Below are 24,572 nucleotides of genomic sequence, written 5' to 3'. Positions count from 1 at the left end.
GGTACTTTAAATTTTATTAGCAGATGGCTCATTTATTTAAAAAGGAAAATGAGTGATACTCCCTTTTCATTGTTTTATTTGATCAACAAGCCATGTAAAAATTACATTTCTATGGCATTGTTACTCTTATTAATATATAATGCTGTAATACAGACCTACTACAATACCACCCTGCAGTCATATTTTTTTAGGCTCTTGAATTGAAAGCAAGAATAGTAGCTGACCATATGACACTGTAAAAACAAAGAGATTTGTTAGGTTATACCATTTAGTTTAGAGTATAGCATGTCTGTTCCTTTACAAAAAGACTTCGGGCAGTTAGAAGATGTTTGCAAATAACACTTGCTTTAATCTTTTCATATCACAGTTAAAATCTGTATTTAACTGGCAGGGTGCTACTTGCCATATAATTTGCATATAATTGCATATTATTTCATTGTGGTTTTTTTTTTAAGATTTATACTTGACCAAAATTTGTTTTATGAATTTAATTTAATGAATAAAAGAACAGGGGTACAGTCAGAGGTGTGGGAGGGTGAGAGAATTCACCAGAAACAGAGAAGGGAGCAGAACAGGCAGACAGACTGAAGACACTGCTGAGGGAAGCAGCTGGCAAGGCAGGAGAGGAGGAGAGGTCTTCTGCGCAATGTGGGTATCTCCCTGGATGGCCAGGAATTGAACCTGCGCTGCAGAGGCTGCGAACAGCTTGACAGTGCATCATTCAACCCGCTGTGCCACCGGGGAGGCCCTGTTTTTTTTTTTTTTTAAAGATTTATTTATTTATACAAGAACTGGGGTACAGACCAGAATAGATGCTATTTTTATATCCAAAGACTAGTCTTTTTTGAGTAGACATACCACGGATTACTTTGTTTTCAGCTAGGAGCTTGGTGACAGACCATATGAATTCTCTATTGACTGCTAGGGTAGTTAAGATCTAGGAGAGCAAGAAAAAACCTTGGTGGTAGTATTTTGAGTGGCTGGTAAAGACCTGGTAAAATTTAGGATTCCTTTGTCAATTTTTTTACACATGAGAGACAAAACAAAGTTAAAATTGGTATGCCAATACATTTCCATTATATTTACTTGTGATTGATGGACTCTGACTCCTAGTGAACAGGTACCCCGTTACTGACCTTCTTCTCTAGTTCCATTTGTATTCCTTACTTTTTTGCTCTTACACAGAACTCTTATTTTAATCGTCTTGTTTATTTTCCCCCCTCAGGACTTTGCTAGGTAACTGGCTTGATAATATCTGAAAATTTAATCCTAAGTATTAGTTGGCATTATTACCTTCTACAGGGATATTTAGATATTTAAGAGTTGTGTTTGATTTGAGGAGCTAAGATTGAGGAATGTAATGTGAACACAAAGTAGAATATTTGAGAGGGAGGATAAAAAAGACATTTCTCATTAGTGTATATCATGAGAATATAGTATATAGAGAATATTATTATTCATGTTAAGGAATTGAAGGAAATGAAGTCTGATAGACAATGTAGAACCAACCTCAAATTTCAGGTTCCCCATTTTACTCTTGTTTCTCTAGGCATTACCATCTGTTGTTTCTTGAATATGCAAATAACATGAAATTAGTATTTTAAGATTATCCTATGAATAATCTGTGGGTTCTTACATGAGACAAGTTTGGTCTATTCCAGGGAAGTACAATTAGATTTGACAAAATGGAAGATGGAGGGTATGCTAGGTGAACCTGGTCAATAGGTAATAGGTGGTAGTAGTCCACTAGAGTAATCAACGTCAGGGGAGTGCAGAAGGATGTTTCTAAGAGGTGAAGCACAGGACAAGGCAAGCCTGTGCCTGTCATTCCCAGGTGTACTTTTGGCCTATTGGGGGTAGGAAGAGGAGAGTGGAGTGGAGATAGGGCAAATGGTCTTAGCCCTAAAAATCCAGAGTACTGGATTGTTTACCAACCCTTATTTTCCTGTCCTCTTCCTTCCTTCTTAGATACTTGATAGATTTGAATAACTATGCTGACTACAAGGGATCTTGGAGGCTTACAATCAAGTCAGACTAATACAGAAAGAATGAATAATGACATTGCAGAATGATGTTATAAGAAAGTTGTATAAAGCATTTAAAAAGAGAAATATATAAAAAAGTTCCTTTGGAACACCAAGAGGGGAACAAGAGGGAACCAGGCAGAAAATTCTGATAACTATCAGAATCAAGGAATTAGGTCAGGTCCAGCCTAACAGCAAGCATAAATGGAAGATAACAGAGTATTGTGGCTGATAGAGGTCCATAAATTTTCTTGATGTGCCTAAGGGAGAGAATAAGGTGGGCTTGGATCTTTAGAATGAGAGTGATGTGGCACCAGGAATATGGAGAGGAAAGACAGAGCGTCAGGGAGCCAGTAATAGCCTTAAATTTTTTGGAGAACATAGGTGCAAAGGATTTTTTTTTTTTTTCATATTTCTGTTGGCCATTTGCATTTCCTCTTTGGAGAAATGTCTCTTTAGCTCTTCTTGGGCTGCATTTTCTTTAGGCAATTGATTTTGTTTTTACAGAATATCTTTTTTTTTATAATAAATTTTATTTTTATATTCCCCATACAATTTCAACCCCCCCATTTTGACCCCAATCCCTCCCCTCCCTCCACGCACCCCCCCAAAAGTGTCTCTGGTTCATAGATTTTTGTTGATTTTGATTTTCACTTTCTTATAGTTATTCATTTTCCTGGTCCCTTAGTTAAGTTTTCTAGATTCCTGCTATGAGTGAGACCATCCAGTATTTTTCTTTTTCTTTCTGGCTTATTTTGCTGAGCATGATCCCTTCCAGCGCCATCCATGTTGCTGCAAATGGCATGTGTTTATCTTTTTTGAATGTTGAGTAATATTCCATGGTGTATATGTACCACATCTTCTTGATCCAGTCATCTATTTTTGGGCATTTGGGCTGTTTCCAAAGCTTAGCTATTGTAAATAGTGCTGCTATAAACATAGGGGTGCAGGTGTTCTTTGGAATTGATGTTTCTGTGTCCTTTGGGTAAATACCTAGGAGTGGAATTGCTGGATCATATGGAAGCTCTATGTTTAGTAGGTCCAGAAATCTCCACACAACTCTCCATAGTAGTTGGACCAGTTTGCACTCCCACCAGCAGTGCAGGAGAGTTCCTTTTTCTCCACACCCTTGCCAACATTTGTTGTTGCTAGTTTTTTTAATATGTGCCATTCTCACTGGTGTAAGATGGTATCTCATAGTAGTTTTGATTTGCATTTCCCTGATTACAAGTGATGTTGAACATTTTTTCATATGCCTGTTGGCCATTTGCATTTCCTCTTCAGAGAAGTTTCTTTTTAGCTCTTCTGCCCATTTTTTGACTGGATTATTTTCTTTGTTGTTGTTGAGTCTCATCAGCTCTTGGTGCAAAGGATTTTAATTCAATGATTAGTGAGATAATGATATCCTAGCCAATGTAGTCAGTGACAGGAATGGACAGAGAGGGGATGGGCAATTCTTAAAAATGAAAACCTAAGTAATCAACAAATAGCTGAAAAAATGCCCAACCTCACTAATAACTAGAGAAATGCCCATTATTGCAAAGCATCATCTTATTCCTAGCAAATTGGCAAAGATAGAAGTCTGACAATGCCAAGTATTGGTAAGAATAGAAAAATGGGAACTTTTTCATGTCCCAATAACATAGGTAATAAAGTGGGACAATAGGCCTCTTTGTATTTATCATACTTTCTGTATTTGTTATTGTTGTCAGAATGTGTTTTTAAAAAAATATTACTTGATTTAATTCTTACCACAAATTTCCCCTCATTTTATAGTTAGAAAATTGAGCCCAAGAGAGGTTAAAGAATTTGTCACAAAAATAGTAAAAAGAGGAGTCAGGAGTTTAGCTTAGCTTTCTCTGATTACAAAAGTAGTGCTCCCAATCACTGCACTTCAGTGATATTAATAATAGGGAACATATATTGAGCACTTACTATGTACCAGGAATTATATTAAGTATTAGACATACCTTACTTAGTTGATTTCACCTGTGCAACAATTCTTGCTGTAAGTGCTTATGTTATTCCTCATGTGGCTTGTAAAGATTAAGTAAAGAAGCTGGTAAGCAGAAAAGTGACTTAGTTACTTTTTAATTTTTTGTAATGAGGTGTTGGTTTATATCAATGTTTCGATGTTTCGTATTTTGTGAATATAGGTTTTACAATATAACAACCTAATAGTGTTATTACTGTAGTGCGCCTACCACCAAAGCACTGGTAGTCCACTACCATAGTCCACTGTGCTCCCTCCACACTTTGTTCTCGCCCCCTCCCCCCACCTATTCTTCAGTGCTATAGTCAGCTTTCAAGGGTTAGCTTTTTAAATTTGGCTTTATCTGTTCCTTTATTTGGTTTCTCTGTATTTGAAAAATAGGTATTAAACTCATGTTTCTGGCACATGAACTTTTCCTTCATGTTGAAATGGAAAGATTTAGCGGTATAATGGACTTTAGTTTTCTTTTCAAAACACAGCCAGATCATGTGACTTTCATGCTCGAAAACCTTTGAACTCTTCCTGTCCCCCACCATTTAATAATAAGTCAAATCTGAATTTCTCTATTTGACATATAGGACTTTAGCCTTCTTTTCTTGTCTCAGTATGCTTCCCACTTAAGCCCACCTTTTAACCCTTACATGGTCCTCTAGCTTATCAGTTCTGGAAATCATCTTTCATTTATGCTTGGATCCTTCATACTTTATGGTTCTTCTCTTGGAATGTTCTTCTCATCTTATACATTTAAAATCTAGTGAATTAACTCTAATGTAAAGTCTCATAAACAAAAAGTTCAAATCTGTGTAGTGTCAATATCAATTTGTTTATTAATACTGAGATTATCATGTTGTATTACATTTTTTTGTTCAAATATCTAGACTATGAACTCCTCGACAGCATGAATCTTACTTGATTTATCTTGTATTCCTAGTATTTAGTTTAGTAGTTGGCATATAATAGGTCTTCCTGTCTGTGTTTTGTCACAGTCTTTATTTCCTTTTTAGTTTTATTGTTACTTGACTAAAAATCTGTTTCAGTTATTTCTAACATAATGATTAAGAGCATTGGTTTGGGAATCAAATTCCTCCATCATCTTCTAACTGGGATCTTGGACAAAGTGCTTAGCCTTACTAAGCCTCCATTTCCACATCTGAAAAATATTTATGTTATTAAGATGGGATGGCTGAACGCATCAGAAGTACTTAATATAATGCTTGGCACAATGTGCTTTCATCTTAAGCTTGTTTTATTAGCTGTTATAATTTCTATTAATTTGTTTATCACAAATGCTGATTGTGTTACTATTGGTCAGATACTGTGCTAGGTACCAGAGCAAAATAGATACAGTCCCTGTACTCATGGAGTGATCTCTGTTACTACTAGTAATTTAAAAGTTACTTTAATAACTACTCCTAGTTGTGAATACTTGCTGTTCTATTTAAATTGTAATTTTCTCCATTCTTCCAAAAAATTTGTACATATTTATTGAATAACTTTATTAAGTAGTTTCATTAATTGTATACTATATATTTAAAATACAAGAGCAGTAGTAAACTTACCACAAAATAAGGTATAAGAAGTTGTTAAACTCTTATCTAAAGCAATGAAGAGATATTGGTAAATCCTAGAACATTTCCTGCTGACTTTGTGTATTGGTTCTCCAATAAAGGTCTATGGTATGATTTTGTTGTTATTATTTTTAAGTAATGTAGTTTTAGTGTCAAGAAATAAATAGTATTTTGGTATAACTTATCATAAAGATTTTTTTTAAGATTTATTTATTTATGCATACAATAACAGGGGTGCAGGCCAGAGGTGCGGGGGAATAGGAAGGTAGACTCGAAGAATAGGTAGTAAGAGGAAAATCCTTTTTAATGACTTTTTATTGTTTCTATGAAACTGAGAAGAGTAAGTTACTAATTAACCATTATTCCATACTTTAATTCCTAGTACAATTTACTAGATAACATAGTTTTGCAAACATGTAAAATATGCAAAGTGAGAAACATGCATTCTTCATTCACATTGTTACTGTTTCCATTGCACCTATTCTTACTAGTTAGAACCCCTTTCAACAAAATCACAGAAATGAGAGAACAATGTGATAACCCAAATATAAAAGTTATGGATTTATTAACTAAAGTAAGTCTGGACTGTCTTTACATTTTAATTCAGTCAGTGGACAAATTCTTTTTTTAATGTTGCAATATATTTCTCATAAGTCTACCAAATCTTGCTCGTTTGCATTTTGGTCTGTCACTCTTTCTCACTTTACAGGCAAGTTTTTGCATTTATTGTCATGTTCTATGACAGGGTTTCTCTGCCCCCTTCCAAAGTCACATTCTAATTTTTTCTTTAATAAACATTTCTCAGCCTGTCTGTGTCTTTTGTCACTGGCCTTCTCCACCTTAAAATGCTCTCCAGTTTCTGTGATGTACCTTTCTTACATTATCTGTCTGCCTCTCACTCTAGTCCTCTGTTTCCTTCATGGGCTCTCTTATTTTTGCTCATGCTTTAAATGTTTCATTTTTTCAAATTCTCGTCTTAGGTTTCTTTTGTTCCTTATTCTTTTCCTTGGCAATCTTCCATCAATGTTTATGGTTCCATCTACCTTCCATGAGCTAGTGGTTCCCCAGTGTATTTCTGTAACTCAGCTTTTTTGTCTCAGCACTAGGCCTGTAATTACAATTGTCTACTGAATTTAGCTGATTGTCTTCACACTCAACTTTCTGATATCCCTTAAAATCTATACAACCCGGGCCTCCCTGGTGGCGCAGAGGTTGAGCGCTGGGTTGCGAAGCTGCCTGCAGCCTCGATCCCCAGCCACTGGGAGGCTCCCACATGGCTCGCAGACCTCTCCTGCCGCCCACTGCTCCCCTCAGCAGTGTACTTTGATCCTTCTGCTTGTTCTGCTCTCTGCTCTGGCTCTGGTGAATTCTCTCACCCTCCCCGCACTTCTGACTGTACCCAGTGCTTGTATAAATAAATAAATAAATAAATAAATAAATAAATAAATGAATGAATGAATAAATCTTTAAAAAAAAATCTATACAACCCATATATTCTTTTATTTTGGTACAACTTTTCATATAATTGTAGCAATTTTTCAAAAAAGATTTATTTTATTTATGCATCCAAGAACTGGGGTATGTATAGGCCAGAGGTGTTGGGGGGTAAGAGAACTCACCAGGGACAGAGTGGGGAACAGAACAGGCAGATTGACTGAAATACACTGCTGAGGGGAGCAGCGGGCGAGACAGGAGCGGTCTGCTGCGCCATGTGGGTTAGCTCCCTGGCCAGGGCAGTGACTGAGACTTACACCTTGCCCCAGCAGGGAGGCCGTAATTGTACCAATTTTTAATAAAAAGCTACATCTTTAGTATCTCTCTGATCCTATTTTTTTCTGTCTTTACTATTTCAAATTCAAACCCTTATTTTCTTATCTTGGGATATTTTAACTGTCTCTAGAGTGTCCTTTCTGCTGCCAGAATTGACCTCTGTAGTCTATCTTCATTGTCACCACTGTGATGTTCTAAAATTCAGTGTTCTATGTGTGTTTTTCCATATCTTAAAAATAATTTAGCTGTTTATTAACTCTCCACCAGTAATTTTCAAATTATCAGCCCATGGCCTGTCTGCTTTTGGATCATTTAAAGAACTTTTGGAAAACTCATATCCTCTTCTTCCCCTACAGAGTCTGCATCAAAATAGTTTAGGAATCTTTAAAAAGTTTCCCAGATGATTTTGTAATCTAGGTTGGAAAACATTAACTTACACATGTGGTTTAGATTCCTTCTTATGGAGTCCAAGACTCTTTAGGATCTGGTGCATGCCTACATCTGTAGCACCATCTCCTGCTTTCTATCCCTTCATTTACTTTGCTCTAGCCTAAATCCCTCTTGGCCCTGGAATCCACCAGGTTTGGTTCATTCTTAGGATCTTTGCTTCTTTTAAATAAAGGCTTCGAAGGATCTTATCTGTTCCCCTTTTGCATCTCTGCATTCTAGCCAGCTTTTCCTTGGATTTCATGCTTGAAACTCAGGTTGAAAAAACACTGACCTAATACAAATCATTGAGGCCCAGAAAGATTAAGTAACTACCCAAAGTCATATAATAGTGAATGGAAGGCTATAGTTAAAATTCAGGGTTTATACTCTTAAAATAGTCCTTATTTATTACTCTTCCGTACTTGCATATGTATGTCTGGTTGATGTGAAGTGACCTCTTACTTTTTGCCTTCTGACGTAAATTACAATTCATTTATTCTCTTTGTCTACTCATTCAATAAATATTTATTTGACTACACAAGGAACAGTGCAGGGTCTGGGGTGAGGTAGGTAGAAAATTGAATAATGCAGATCTTCTATCTTTAAGGTTCTTAAGACAGGCTATTTATATTTAATCCTACAAAAGTTGCTAATACTTTACAAGAGAATCCATAGTATAACCTTTTCCATTGTTTTCTTTTTATCTAGGGAAAGACCATGTTTGTAGATTTATTGGCTGTGGAAGGAATGATCGATTCAACTATGTGGTCATGCAGTTGCAGGTAGGTTACTTTGAAAGTGTATCTTAACATTTTTTTAGTTTTGATCAAAGTACTTACAGTAGCTTAGATGAAACCTAAAATGTTATTTTTATTCAAATGACTGTAATTAGGTATTTTGATCAAAGTAAAAATCAAGATAAAGTTTCCCATTGTCAGCTTCCCCATGTGTTTCTCATCCATGTGTCTCTTTTCAAGTATGTCTATGTGCTTTGACTGCACATGTCTCTTCCACATTCCCTAAGTGTATGCTGCAAGTACAAAGCCAAGAGGTAAGCATGCCCTCCCTCACATGTCTCCCTTCCTGTGTCTCCTTCCATGTGTTCTATAGTTTCACCTCACCACTAAGCTCTGCCCTTCAACTAAGTGGGGCAGGGAACCTGAAACGTCCTTCTTTTATGGAGATTCCTCTGTAATACTTATATCTTGCTTCTCACTGATGTTTCTGATTTCTTTAAAAACTCCTAACTTGATTCTTTTCCTCATGGCAATTCAGTTATATGTATCTGCTTTAAGAAATTTAAGGAATAGGGCCTCTCTGGTGGCCTAGGGATTAAGTCTCAGTGCTATCACTGTTAATGCCTGAGTCCGGTCCCCTGCCAGGGGGATAACCCCCATATAGCTCAGCAGACCATTTCTGTCTTGCCTGCTGCTCCCCTTAGCAGTGTATTTCAGTGAATTCACCTGTTCGCTCCCCACTCTGTCTCTGGTGAATCTTCTCACTCCCTGCATCTCTGGCGTACACCCCAGTTCTTCTACACATAAAAAACAAACAAAAAAAACCTACTTAAAAAAAAATTTAAGGAATAATCCTATTTCTGTTGGAAAAAAATCTAGCTATTTACCATTACAATGGATTTTTACTTACTGGATTCAGAACAAAACCAAAAAAGACAAAACCCAAAAAATTATCTTCAAACAGTTGTACTCATTTCTTTCCTATGTTCTGCTGGCAGAACTCCTATAAGTCTCATGTAATGACCTATCACCTTTAAGGTTTTACATGAACATCCTTAGTATAGCCAGAGGGTGCTGTTTTGTGATAAGTATATCACTTAGGGAAGGGCAAAAAATATTTTTAATCCTATAACCAGTACAGATGTTCAAGTGCTTAACATTAGAGCTGCCATATATTTTTTTTAACTTTTTATTATTATGGGAAATGTTGAACATACATGGAAGCAGAAAAAATATAATGAACACCTATGCAATGTGTGACCAATCTTGTTCCATATGTATTCTGCTTCTGTTACTGACCAGATCATTTCTTTTACCCATTCAACACTTAAACAAGGCCAGGTTCATTGGCCAAAGAATGGAAAATTAGGTAGGGGCTTGTATGGGCGTGGGGTAGAGATTATACTAAAGAGGGAAAGAGACTAGTGGGTGTGTGTCAGCAGTATTTCAGAGAAAGAGTTGGGAGTTTCCAGGAAATGCATTCACATACCATTCCTCCGCCAACCCCCCAAGTTTGGTGTTCTCCAGATCTGTCCTGGTATCTGGTGGATATGCTTTTTTTATATTTGCTATGTTAATGGGAGCGTGCTTAACCCCTTCTGCTTCTCACTCAGTCTCCCCTGGTTTTCTGTGTTTTCGTCTGCAAGGAAAGATAAACAGAGCAAGGGTGAACAACTTCTGCAAGAAAAGATAAACAAGAACAGAGCAAGAAGGGAGAAGTTAGGCCAGTTACTCTTTTCCTGTCCCTCCCACTTTGTTTGAAAGCAAATCCTAGACATATTTTACCTATCTATATTTCTAAAAGCTGATGACTTTTTTCCCCCTTTATAGCCACATTAACAATTATAATTACTGAATATCATCAAATATGAATTTGATTCAGGTTTCCTTGATCATACATACCTCTTTTTTATTTTTTTACTTGGTTTTCTTGAATCTTGTTTAAAATTAGGTTCATACATTGCATTTGGTGGCTATATCTCTTGAGCCCCCCCTTTTTTTAAGATTTATTTTTATACAAGAACTGGGGTACAGGCCTGATGTGTGGGAAGGTGAGAGGATTCACCACAGGCAGAGTGGAGAACAGAACAGGCAGACTGACGAAATACACTGCTGAGGGGAGCAGCGGGAGCGACAGGAGAAGTCTGTTGCACCATATGGGACCCTCGCCAGCCGGCCAGGATCGAACACGCGCTGCAGAGGCTGTGGACAGCTTCACAGCACGGTGCTCACTGCCTGTGCCACCAGGGGAGGCCTGAGTCCCCTTTTTTTGTTTACAGTAAAGTATTGTTTTGTTAGTCAAAAGTAATATTTCTAAGGTCATTCTTTTTTTTTTTTTTTTAAAGATTTTATTTATGCATACAAGAACTGGAGTACAGGCCAGAGGTGTTGGGGGTGAGAAGATTCATTAGAGACAGAGTGGGGAGCAGATCAGGCAAATCGACTGAAATACACTGCTTGAGGGGAGCAGCGGGCGAGTCAGGAGAGGTCTGCTGTGCCATGTGGGTGGCTCCCCAGCAGGGATTCGAACTCGTGCTGCAGTGGTTTTGGACAGCTTCATAAGTTGCATCTTAACCCCTTGGCCACCAGGGTGGCCCTCTAAGGTCATTCTTTTAAATAACAGCTAGTTCTGAGTTTATTAAAAGCATTCTGCTTTAATTTTGTTAATCCAGGATTTTTTGTTTTTAGAGAATCCAGAATTACTGAGTAGGGGCATATATTCATGTATCATCTTTTAAATGTCCACATTATAAGTTCATTTACTAATGTTTAATTAGTTATAATGTAGTTTTAGGACCATTGGAAGATATAATTGTTAGAAATTAACAGTTTATAAAGTCTCTTCCCTCCTTTCTTAATTGAGGTAACATTAGTTTACATTGCTGTATAGCTTCCAAGATTACACTTTCTCATTTTGCCTGCCTCCAAATGTCCATTTGTTATAGCGCAGGGAGAGGGGCACCCCAGAACCCCCAAACCTGCCCATTCTAAATAGGTTCTGCTATCTGCTGCATCAAGATAAAACATACTGTAGTGCGTAAGACCTTCAATGGAAAGGAACTTTAAGACATTAGTGTGCAATGCAGAAATGGGAAAAAATAAAGTGTCCAAATCAAGCCCTGAAGTTACCCATCCCCTCATGGGTAAATATCCAGCCAAACAAGGTTGGCTCAAAGCAGGGCCACTGAAGCCCGAAAGCCTGTCACAAGCCTAAGGCACCTCTGGGAGGAAAAGAGCAAAATCAAAATCAAGATAAATGCTGCCATCCCAAAAGGTGGATCATATGATAGTTCTTGAACCTCTTTTAATCTATAGAGTCTTTTTTCTTACAGTTTTCATTTGTTGTTCTTATCATTTGTCATGAAGCAGTTATCATATTTTGGATTTTGTTGATTATTCTTCTATTGTGTTGTTTAATGTGTTCTTCTGTCTCTGGATTTTCAACAAACTGGTGATTAGATTAGATTTTTTGACCAAAATACTTCAGAGGTGAATTGTATGCTTCCTATTGCATCACATCAGTAGGCAGTGACTGGTCTTTTCTCTTTTAGTGAAGTTAAGATTGATCAATGGGAAAAGAAAAAAATAGATCTATAACATTTAGGGACCATTGACCCATCCATTCATTTTAAAGTGCTCATTGGTTTTTTTCCTAGGTTTTTATCAGCCTATTAGTAGTCATTGCCTAAGTGTGTTATGTCAGTGGGGTTGCAACTATACTATAATTCTATCATTTCTTTACTAGAATTCTTTGTAAAGCACCACATCAACTATTAGGTTATCTTGAGGTACATTATATATAAGAAATATAGGCCTAATGCTTAATATTTTACTTACCAGTTTTCAGAATAGAGTTGTTTCCTAATATTTTCTAAAGGAGACTAATGAGTTCATTTTCTCTTTCTTAAAAAATATAATTCTGAATTCATAAATTTAACATATTTTATGTCTTTCAATCACTGCAGTTTTTCTTTTTAATGTGCAAATTGCCCTATCTTTGGGTAGCAGAACTTCTTCAGTTTGTATCCTGATTCATTTTGACAGCGCTGGAATATGGCAGTCTTTGATCAATATCCTTACTTGCTGGTTTACCACCATGTATCTTAAAACAGGAATAACAACTTGTATTTAGGGTGCTGTGGGAATTAAATGCAATCATAAATATAATACATTTGGCACAATTTGGATACATCATCCATTGTTTTCATATACTACTACGTGTATTAGAGTATTTCAAGTCACTTTTGTTCATATGACAATTAGTAGCGTTACTGAGTACCTGACATGTGCCAGTATTCTAAACAACTTTGCATGGATTTTGTTTAATCTTCACAAACAATACCTACACCTCACCTGTGTATTGTTTGCCCCATTTTACGAGGGAATTGAAATGCAGAAAAGTTAAGTAGTTTTTATGGGATTATATGTTGGGCAGTAGTAACAAGAGATTACTGCTCTAGGTATATTTTATATCTTTTCAAATAAGACTATGTTTTGTTATGCCATCAGAGACAAAGGGAAGCATGATGACCCGGAAACATAATATGCTAGAAAATTTGAGGTTATTCTTAAATGTTTGAAACATTTATGCATTATTTTGAGACTTCTCTTGATTGAGGGGCTTATGATTTGAGTAAAAGCCTTATTATTACAGCCAAAACAGTTTTTAATGACAAATGAACAGTTTCCCAGTCTGCTCTCATCATTTAGTGCCACGTTTGAAAGTGTTTATTTGGTTTCCACAGGGTCGGAACCTGGCAGATCTACGCCGCAGCCAGTCCCGGGGCACTTTTACCATTAGCACTACTCTTCGGTTGGGTAAACAGATTCTGGAGTCTATCGAGAGCATCCATTCTGTGGGATTCTTGCACCGAGACATCAAACCGGTAGGGGGCTTTTCCAGTCAGTGCACAGAATGAGTTTGCTTGGTGCTCCTATAATAAGTCTTATAATGGGACACAATAAACTACAAATGTAGCTTTCTATACCAGCTATGATTAAATACAAGGTATTTTTATTTCTGTGGAAGAAAATGTATTTAGAGTGCTAAAATTACCATTTTCAAAAATAGTTAGAAACTAAAATTTATATTCAAGAGCTCTTCTCATAAAGTGAGACACTCATGAAAGTGTTGCTCAGCAGCCTTTAGAAATGATTAATGCTTGCTTGTTAATATTACGTGTGTTAACATTGCTAATAATTTAGCCTTACACCTAAATTCATAGTTATGCTTTGCATTTCATTTTCCTGTTGTTATTTTTTAAAATATACATATGTTGCTTGTAGATGTTGGCATTATGTTATTTGAATTATTTCTCAAGTGAGAAATTGTGCTTATAAGAAGTCATCAATTGTGAAAGATCTTATTTTCCTCCTGAGAGCAGTTGTAGCAATATATACTGTACTTTTATATTCTGATTTCCTTAGAAATGTTATTTCTATAACTGTGAAATGTTTTCATTTTTTTTATTACCCATTTCTAATATATTAAATTTAACATATGTTGGTTGGATATCATACCCATCTGTTGCTACATGATTTCTAAAATTAAGTAGTTTATGTGAAAATGCCAACTAAAATTAACCTAGTAGAGTCAGACTTAATGTAATATAGCATTTGTGTTCTTATTTCAATGCCATACTAAATGTCATTATTTGAGAACTGTGGTGATTGAAGTTTCTATTTTTTTTTCTATTTCTATTTTCATCAGAAAATTCACTAAGTAGAACAGTATTTTGAAATAAAAGCTAGCAATTCTATAACATTTTGTTTTTTCCCCTTATAAATACCCTTACTTACATACACACCTTTGCAAGTTTGTAGCCATTCAGTGTTATATCTATTTTTATTAAGAAAAGAATGCAAAGGGCTTCTCCTGGTGGCGCAGCCTTTGAGCGCTGGGCTGCGAGGCTACCTGCAGCCTCTGCAGCGCCGGTTTGTTTCCCGGCTGCCGGCTAGGGTCCCAGAAAAGAAAAGAATGCAAAGTATATTTTCCTTAGGTATGTTTTGAAATGCTTGCTTAAATTGTACTTTGATTTTTATACTTAGTGAAATTCAACTTTATGATGCTTAAAGGAAATTCATTTAAATTTAAGAGCTTTGTACTTGATTTTGCTCACTCCTACTATTTTCCATTTTAAAAACTAGGGATTCCATTATCATTTAAGCAGTGACCTAGAGTAGAATTTCAAGCAACTTAGGACTTCTGTGTTAAATCAGTGTTGTGTTGTAATAACTTTATACAATTAAAATCTAATAAACATCATTGACTAGAACAGTGTATTGGGAACATATATGTTATATAGAATGTAAATAGAAGAATGAATATATAGGAAGGAGAAGATGTAAGGACTAAGTATTATGAGAATATGTATATTTTTCTTCTTTTTTCTAGTCAAACTTTGCTATGGGTCGCTTTCCTAGTACTTGCAGGAAATGTTACATGCTTGATTTTGGATTGGCGCGACAATTTACCAATTCCTGTGGTGATGTCAGACCAGTAAGATTTTTCACTATTATTATTATTAAATATTTGTGAATTAATGTTATTCTTTTTAAATAAATGCTAATTTTGTATCAGAGTGGATGTTACCCAAGAAGTGGCATATAAATTTCATGATTTAATTATAGAATGGCATTAATTTTTTTATTGAAAGTTGTGGCTTATAAAAACTACATTAGAAGCCATTTAGAGAGGTCTTATAGTAAGAACACATACATTATCCCTTAGGACCTAACTGGGTCATATCTCTTGTGCTCAGAAAGCCAGACTTTGAACCACAAGATCCTTTCCATAAAGGAAGCCCTTTATTAATGGGTGGTGCTGTCACAGGAGAACGGCAGTTAGTGCTATAAAGAAACTGTCTCTTCTAGTGGTGAGTGAAAGGTTATATAGGGGAGACAGATATGAGGGGTATAGGAGGGTTTCTTTGTCCTCAGGAGTGGGAAGGGATAGGCAGTCTAGGGGTAGTTAGTCAAAGGATTATTGATGATTTTCCTGGAATAGCTGTTTTCTTCTGTGTTAGCACTTTAAAATGGCTAGTGGGTGGTCATCAGGCACTGATGTTATTAGCATCCTTGGTTCAGGTCATTTCAGATAATATGTTATAACAGTTCTGGGTATTGGTTCCCTTTCCAGGACTTGTCACTGTTGTTTGTTTAGTGAAGTTCATTTCCCCTCTTCCCAAAAACAGTGTTAAATCTTTGTTGTTGCTTCTCAGGGAAACGTAGCTTTGATTTGGCCCACAGTGGTGCTAGCTTGTAAGTACAGGTTTCTTCTTCCCTTTCCCTGTATGACATACCCAGCTGTTAAGTTCCACAAATTGCTGGCTGATTGCTCTATTGCTTACAGCAGTTCCCTGTGGCATAAATTCCTTGGTAAGTTAATCAAATTGTAGTTTCTAAAATGGTACTGTTTCTGAGGTCAGAGTTTGATACTTGTTCTGACCTAATGAGGGCACCTTCCAGCTCTCTTATTCTCCTTGTTTTTTCCTGGCTTGCTTGTAGTCTAGGCTTTATCTTCATTAAATCTAGGAATCTCCTCCCAGTTCCCTTTACCACAATCTTTTTGAGTGGAGTCTGAGGCTTAACTTCATTGTTGGAAATGAAATTAAGAGATTAGGAGATAACTTTTTTTTTTTTTTTTTTTAAGACTTTCTCCTGTCCCAAGGCAAAAATCTCTAACCTAGAACTCTGGAGTTGTGAGTGAGGACAGTAGCAGGTTTCTAGCTAAGTGATTTACTAATTTTAGGAGCTGAGCCATGAAATTGAGATGTGTGCCTTAGCCTGAAGTCTTCTCTGCTTGCCTCTCCTGGCTTGAAACCACTGCCTCTTGAGCCAGGGAGGGAAGGCTGTTTGGGCTCCACTATTCTCAGCATATCATGCCCATGGTAGTAGAGCCTTCATTCCATGAGTGTAGACTGAGTGTAAGAAAAGAGCTTCCACACCTTCACCTGTACTTGCCCAGCACTTAGCCTCCACAGCAACTAACAGCTGACAGACGATGAAAAATGTGCACGTCCTGCTCCACAGGGAGGTAAGCCCTTTGTCTGGAAACTTGGCAGTGAGGGAGCCCTGTGTTCCTGGGTGCAACAGACTTTAGTGGAGCTGATCTGTACAGGGCAGGGAGGCTCATACACAAAGATTCTTTATTACCAAGTAAACAACATATATCTTTTTGGTCTAGTTCTCTCTATATATTCCAAAAAACGCACCTAAAATTTTTAAGGAATAATATCAAAACATCCATGAGTTCCATCTAGATTAAAAAAATAGTTCATTACCAGCTTACAAATGTGCTGTGGATCCTCCCCTGATAGCCCCTTTTGCCCCCCTTTTCCTTCTGTAAGCAACACTGTCTAATGTAACTTAATGCAAAGATGGAAATGTTCTGTATCAGCTTGTGTAATATGGTAGCCACTAGCCAGTGTGGCTATTAAGCACTTGAATTGTGGCCAGAATAAGAGAGGAACTGAATTTTAAATTTCGAGTAATTTTGAGTTGCTATTACATTGGTCACTGAAACCCTAGGCATAACCTCCATTCTTAATTTTATATTGACATATATAACTTATAGTCACTTGCTTTGCCTTTTTTTTTTTCTTCCCCTCTTTTGTAGATTCAAAGGTACTTATTTTAGAGTATGGAACAGGTCCAGGAAGCTATTGTAAAATACTGCAGCTACCATTTATCCTTCATTTTCTTCCTCCAATGATAAATTCTTACATAATCATAGTACATTGTCAAAGCTAGGAAACTGATATTAGTGTAGTATTACTAACTGAAATAAAGACTTTAGTTGGATTTTACTGTTTTTTACATGAACTTTTTCCTGGTGGCATATGAATTATTAATCACATGTATATATTCATCTAACAGCATAACAATCTGGATCTAAAACTATTTTATCACCAAAAGAAATCCCCTCAAAACATGAATGTATATTTATTTACCAAACATGGAATATAGGGCCATCTGTCAAAAAGCATTGTGGAGAGAATGATAGTGTCTCTTACGCTGGAGAGTTGTCTATATGGTTGATAATGATGCGAATCTTATATGCTCACTCTTACCCCTCCTACTTTAAAGCATGCCCAGTTCCCTCAGCCCTTCATCTGGCGGCTCACATTGACCCTTTGTGTCTACGTTCTTAGAAGGCCATGCTGTCTCCTGCTGTTTCCTTCCTAACCATTCAGCTGAAACTTCCAGTGCCTAGGCTGTCACCTGCTTAAGAAAAGTTTTCACTCATTTTCTGTTGCCTTTTCAGAATTTCAGGTAATTTCTTATTTCCATTGAAATAGGATTTTATTACATAGTTCTCAGTACTTCCCCTCCCCCATCTTCTTCCCATTGGTTAAAAGTGGGAAGGCTAATCCTTCCAAAAGCAATATACAGATTCAATGCTATTCCAATCAAAATTTCAATGTCATTCTTCAAAGAAATAGAACAATTATTGATGAAATTCATATGGAATCACAAAAAACCCCGAATAGCCAAAGCTCTCCTGAAAAAAAAAGAAGGAAATGGAGGCATCACACTCCCAGACTTCAAACTATACTACAAAGCCATAATCATCAAAACTGCATGGTATTGGAACAAGAACAGACATACAGACCAATGGAATTGAATAGAAAATCCAGAAATAAACCCACAGATTTATGGTCAACTAATCTTTGACAAAGGAGCAAAGAATATGCATTGGAGCAAAGAAAGTTTGTTCAATAAACGGTGCTGGGAAAACTGGGTTGCTACATGCAAAAGAATGAAGCTTGACCACTACCTCACACCATACACAAAAATCAACTCAAAATGGATTAAAGAACTAGACATAAGACCTGAAACCATAAAATACATAGAAGGAAATACAGGTGAAACACTATGTGATATTCACATCAAAGACATCTTTACAGACACATCACCCAAAGCAATGATAGTGAAGGCAAAGATAAACAGCTGGGACTACATCAAATTAAAGAGCTTCTGCACAGCAAAAGAGACAATAACCAAAACAAAGAGAAACCCCACCAACTGGGAGAACATTTTTGCACCCAACACTAATGATAAAGGACTGATCACAAAAATCTGCAAAGAGCTGATGAGACTCAACAACAACAAAGAAAATAATCCAGTCAAAAAATGGGCAGAAGAGCTAAAAAGAAACTTCTCTGAAGAGGAAATGCAAATGGCCAACAGGCATATGAAAAAATGTTCAACATCACTTGTCATCAGGGAAATGCAAATCAAAACTACCATGAGATACCATCTTACACCAGTGAGAATGGCACATATTAAAAAAACTAGCAACAACAAATGGCGAGGGTGTGGAGAAAAAGGAACTCTTCTGCACTGTTGGTGGGAGTGCAAACTGGTCCAACCACTGTGGAAAGCTGTGTGGAGATTTCTGGACCTACTAAACATAGAGCTTCCATATGATCCAGCAATTCCACTCCTAGGTATTTACCCAAAGGACACAGAAACATCAATTCCAAAGAACACCTGCACCCCTATGTTTATAGCAGCACTGTTTACAATAGCTAAGCTTTGGAAACAACCCAAATGCCCAAAAATAGATGACTGGATCAAGAAGATGTGGTACATATATACCATGGAATATTACTCAGCATTCAAAAAAGATAAACACATGCAATTTGCAGCAACATGGATGGCGCTGGAAGGGATCATGCTCAGCGAAATAAGCCAAAAAGAAAAAGAAAAATACCGGATGGTCTCACTCATAGCAGGAATCTAGAAAACTTAAATAAGGGACCAGGAAAATGAATAACTATAAGAAAGTGAAAATCAAAATCAACAAAAAACTATGAACCAGAGACACTTTTAGGGGAGCAGGAGGGGAGGGATTGGGGTCAGAATGGGGGGGCTGCAATTGTATGGGGAATATAACAATAAAAAAAAATAAAAAAATAAAAAATAAAAAATAATAAAAGTCAATACCAGGTTTAAAAAAAAAAAAAAAGTGGGAAGGCTAATAATGCCTGGAGTCCTTGCCTTCTACATCTGTATTTTCCTAGGATTCTGTCTCTAACATTCATCTTCCACAGTCATGTTGCTTCTGTCCTTGTACTAGTCTCATAGTTTCTTATTTGGATTTTTAAACTGGTTGCTTCGCTGGTCCCCCTACTCTTTCTTTCCAGCCTATCCTTTATATTCAATATGTTCCGGGGTAAATATTCCACCTACTTCCTCATCCCTATAACTTCCCTACTTAAAAAATTTAAGCAAATTCCATTTGCTTGCACATTTTAAGCTAAATACTTAACATGTGATATTCAGGGCCATCCTTAATCTGATTCCACCCTGTTTTTCCATTATTTTCTTTCACAATTTGTATCAACCGTACCAGACTATTTCCATCCTTTTTGCATTGTTTGCACTGTTCTTTTTATTTAAAATGCATTTCATCCTTCTTACTGTAATTCTGCCTGCTCTTCAAGGCCGAATTTAGTTTTTCTTTTTTCACTACCACTCAGGTATCTAGATTTTATAAAACATACTCTTAGGTTATTAACCACTTTCACTTTCTACTTTTTTAATTTAAAGACGTTTTAAAATATATTTTTAAAGGATTATATTTATATGGTGCAAAAATAAAATAATTAAAAATTCATCAAAATTAAGCACTTTTGCAAATGAAAAGACAAGTCTCATACTGGAAAAAATATTTGCAAAACATGCATGTATCTGACAAAGGAGTTAGATCTAGCATCTGTAAACAACTTAGAACTATATAATAACTTAAAATCTTATGACTCACTAATTTTAAAAATATTTGAACAAAAGATTTGAATAGACATTTCATCTAGAAATATTTGAGATAGCAAATAGAACATTAACAGGTGCTCAGCATCATTAGGTGTCAGGGAAATGCAAATTAAAATCACAGTGAAAACTAGTATACACCAATCAAAATGGTTAAAAGCCAAAAAAGACAGACAATTCTAAGTGCTAGTGAGGTTGCCTGAGACTAGGAGGGGAGGGTTTGAACACTGAAGGCACTAAGGAAGCTTCCTGGAATTATGGAAATTTTCAGAATGTCTTGATTGCTGTGGTAGTTACATGACTCTCTAGTTTGTCAAAACTCATTGAACTATAACTATACCTAATATATGAAGTTTACTGTATGTAAATTATACCTCAATAAACTGGACTTGAAAAAAATTGAAAGTTAAATAGTGAAGCAAATCTCCATTTCATCCTTGTTTATCCCAAATCTACTCAATTCTTTTTTTTTAAGATTTATTTATGCATACAAGAACTGGGGTACAGGCCAGAGGTGCAGGGGTGAGAGGTTTCACCAGAGCAAGAGTGGGGAGCAGAACAAGCAGATTGACTGAAGTACACTGCTGAGGAGAGCAGTGGGCGAGTCAGGAGAGGATTGCTGTGCCATGTGGGTAGTTTCCTGGCCGGCTGGGGTTCGAACTTGTGCTTCAGTGGCTGCGGACAGCCTCTGCAGTACTGTGCTTAACCCCTTGTACCATGAGGGAGGCCCTCTACTCAATTCTTGAGCTTCCCTGATGCTTCTATCTTAGGTAGCTCTTAGTTTCTTTTTGAATTCTTCCAGAATTTCTTTATGCATATACATTAAAAGAAACTTAATATTATCACTTTTCCTATTTTGATTCAAAAGGTAGCATGATGTACACATTCTGACTTTTTTTTTTTTCCGACTTAACAGTTTATCTAGGGGACCTTTGTATATCAGGATATAGAGCATTTACATTCTTTTCAGTTACAAAGTGTATTAATTATATTGATGTATTGTAACTTATTTAATAATCAGCCCCCATTGATGAACATTGCTTTATTTCTAATCTTTGCTGTCACAGATGTTTGTGCAGTGAATGAATTTGTATGACCTTTTATTTGCACATGCAAGTACATACGCAAATATATCTGCAGGATAAATTTCCAGAAGTGAAATTGCTGGGTCCAAGAAATTATATGCGTTTGTAATTTTAATTGCTATTGCCCAATTGCCATCATTTGGGGAACTTTCAAGAGATCATCAACTTCAAGACTTGGTTAAGTCACCTTATTCTTAGGACTTTCCCTTTTCCCATAGACTCTCCTTCTTGCACAAAATGGAACTAATCCTTACTGGTCCTAGGCGCTCATAGTACTTTGCTAATAATCTTAATTATAGTCTGCTTTAGATTAGAATTATTTGTATAGATAGCTATTTTCCCCAATTCTGTCAGCTTGTTTTTTTCTGTTCTCCCTTATATAAGGTGGCTGAATTTCCTTGACCTGATGTTACTTCTTTGATGAGTCACATCAAGATCTCTCTAAATGTCTAATCTCTCTTTACCTGTGTCTGAACCTTTCCATGGCAGAAGTAAGGTCAGAGCCAAGCCAGGGGTACTCTTAACTGGAAAGAGTTTCCTGGGCTTGCCTTGACTAGAATCCATTAAGGGGAAGTCTGAGTGCCCAGTTGACCATGCACTAGACTGCGCAGTATGATAATAGGTCTGGAGATAGTCATCTTGATTGTCATTAGAATCAAAATAACTGGGCACAATTGCATGCTACAAAATCATTTTTGTGTTAAGGAAAACTTGTCAGGTAGTGAATATAAATACAGTCTCTAAAATGTTTACTAAAAATGGTTGGTAGTAGGCTTTCTACAAGAAATATTTCTTTTAGGAAAAGAAATCTCTGACCTAAGTTCTATCAACCAAGTTGAGAAGAATATTATATATTCCTGTTACTCATTATATCTTAGGTAATACTAAGATTTACTGACTATGATTTTCAGTGAATACCAGCTAAGGGAAAATAAATTTATATAGATTAGATAAGCTTTTGATTACTGAGACATCATTAAAAACAATGTTTTTGAGGGCCTCCCCTGGTGGCGCAGCGGTTGAGCACTGGGCTGCGAAGCTGCCCGCAGCCTCTGCAGTGCCAGTTCGATCCCTGGCCACCAGCGAGGGTCCCACATGGCGCGACAGACCTCTCCTGCTGTGCCCGCTGCTCCCCTCAGCAGTGTATTTTGTCAGTCTGTCTGTTGTGTTCCCCGTTCTGGCTCTGGTGGATTCTCTCACCCACCCCCCACGCTTCTGACTGTACCCAGTGCTTGTGTAAATAAATAAATAAATCTTTAAAAAAACAAAAACAAAAACAAAAAAAACAATGTTTTTGAAATAGTTAAATCTTAAAAAACAAAACCAAAAAGTAATCAAAGGGGCAAGAGAGAATTTCATGAAATAATAGTTAACTTGAATAGATTAAACGTAGATGACAAAATGAGTGAATGGAGGAAGAAGAGATATATAGAGCATGTGATATATACATAACAATAATTCCGTTAACTGGATTTTTAAAATAACATTATAGTCTTTCTGACTACAAAGATAATACATTTTAATTGAGGATAATTTGAAATTACTGTAAAAAAAAACACACACAAAAAAGTCTAATGAAAATTCAAAACACAACAAAACAAAAACAGACAATTATAAATCAGAGACACTCTGCAGGGGAGGAGGAGGGAGAGGGATCAGAGGGAGGGAGGGAGGAGCACAGGGGATTGTGGTGTGGGTGCATTGGGGAAGGAAATTCTATGGGGACTGCACCTGGGTCGGGGGAAGCAAATATTGTTTAAAAATGAACAATGATGTAAAAAAATTAATAATAATAAAAAAGAAAATTATTGATATCAGGTTCCATCAATTTTATATTGAACCATAGTGCCATTCAAGAATCTGTAGTGTACTCACTGGATCCTTGTGAAGGAGTAGAATGGAAGCAACACTGTTTCTATAACATTTACTTTCAAGTCAAAAGACCTTGATTGATGACTTTAACCTAGTCAAATTAGACAAGTTACATACTTTGCTCTGAGAGCCTATCAGACAATTACCTTGCCTTCACAGTTTATATTCCAGTAGAAATAGACAGATAGTAAACATATAGGTAAAAATGTATAAATAAAATTGATTTAAAGTAGTGAAAGGTGTTATTATGAAAAAATAAAACAATAAAAGAATAGAGTGACAGTGCCAGAGCAGATGGTATTTTAGATTAGGATGATTAATGATTATTTCTCTTAGGATGTGATTTATGAGCAAAGGGCTTTTATGGAGTAAAAAGTTAGCTAGCCATTGGAAGCAGGAGATGGCATTCCAACTGGAGAGAATAACAAGTGCCAATTCTAAGCTAGAAACAAAATTGGTCAAAGGAGAAACCACAAGTAAAGACATTTTGCAGTGAGGTCAGTGCAGGATCACAGGTCTTCTAAGTCAAACAAAAAGAGCTTGGATTTTATTTTAAGTTGAGCTCTCTGAGAACTAGATCATGTATAATTAATTCATGTTTATATTTATTCTTAATGCCTGGCATGTAACAAGTATCCAATTACTTGAATTTGTGAATATATGAATTATGTATGCAGAGAAGAATACAAATTACCACCATCTTTAAATTGAATTTGAATGAAAGAACCAAGACACAGTTAGATTACCTGAAAATGCCTCATGGTCTTTATATACTTACTTGTAAAAATTGTCTGAATATTAAAATATAAAAATGATAGTTAATATGATTCTGGGTATATGAAAGCATTTAATGCTTTCTAATGTACAAAGTTTTATGTTTGTCATAAATGTCACTTTATTTTAAAATGTAGGTAGGAAAAACTGGGACTCACTGATAACTAAGAAATTTGTGTTTTTTCAAAGGTATGATTTAGCAATGTTCTGTCTCTAATTTTCTGTAATTTCACAATACAAAGTTAGAGATTTACTTGGTTTTTTTAAGAAAGATTTATTTTTATTTATGCATGCATGCAAGAACTGGTGTGTAGCCAGAGTGCAGGGAGTGAGAGGATTCACCAGAGACAGAGTAGGGAGCAGAACAGGTGGATCTACTGATACACACTGCTGAGGGGAGCAGTGGGCTAGACAAGAGAGGTCTACTGTGCCATGTCAGTAGCTCCCTGGCTGGGGATCGAACTCAGGTCACAGTGGCTGGCAATGGCTTGATAGCAAGCACTAAGACTTTAAGCCCTGTGCCACCAGGGGGGCACTACTTGGTG

General features: G+C 36.5%; 1 protein-coding gene across 1 annotated transcript in view; it reads left to right on the top strand.

Annotated features, from left to right (window-relative positions):
* Window positions 1-24,572, top strand: part of TTBK2 (tau tubulin kinase 2) — a gene marked incomplete at its 3' end in the record, with an annotated part of 82,962 nt that overhangs the window by 22,343 nt on the left and 36,047 nt on the right. Inside the window, exons 3-5 of the mRNA XM_084240529.1 lie at window positions 8,493-8,566; window positions 13,267-13,407; window positions 14,916-15,020. Coding sequence (XP_084096655.1) covers window positions 8,493-8,566; window positions 13,267-13,407; window positions 14,916-15,020 — 320 coding nt within the window. The remainder of the gene's footprint in view (window positions 1-8,492; window positions 8,567-13,266; window positions 13,408-14,915; window positions 15,021-24,572) is intronic.

Source organism: Talpa europaea (assembly GCF_964194135.1).
Source record: "Talpa europaea genome assembly, chromosome: 8".
Lineage (NCBI taxonomy): Eukaryota > Metazoa > Chordata > Mammalia > Eulipotyphla > Talpidae > Talpa > Talpa europaea.
The sequence above is the reverse complement of the archived record's forward strand: the minus strand, read 5'-3'. Positions and strand labels throughout refer to the sequence as shown.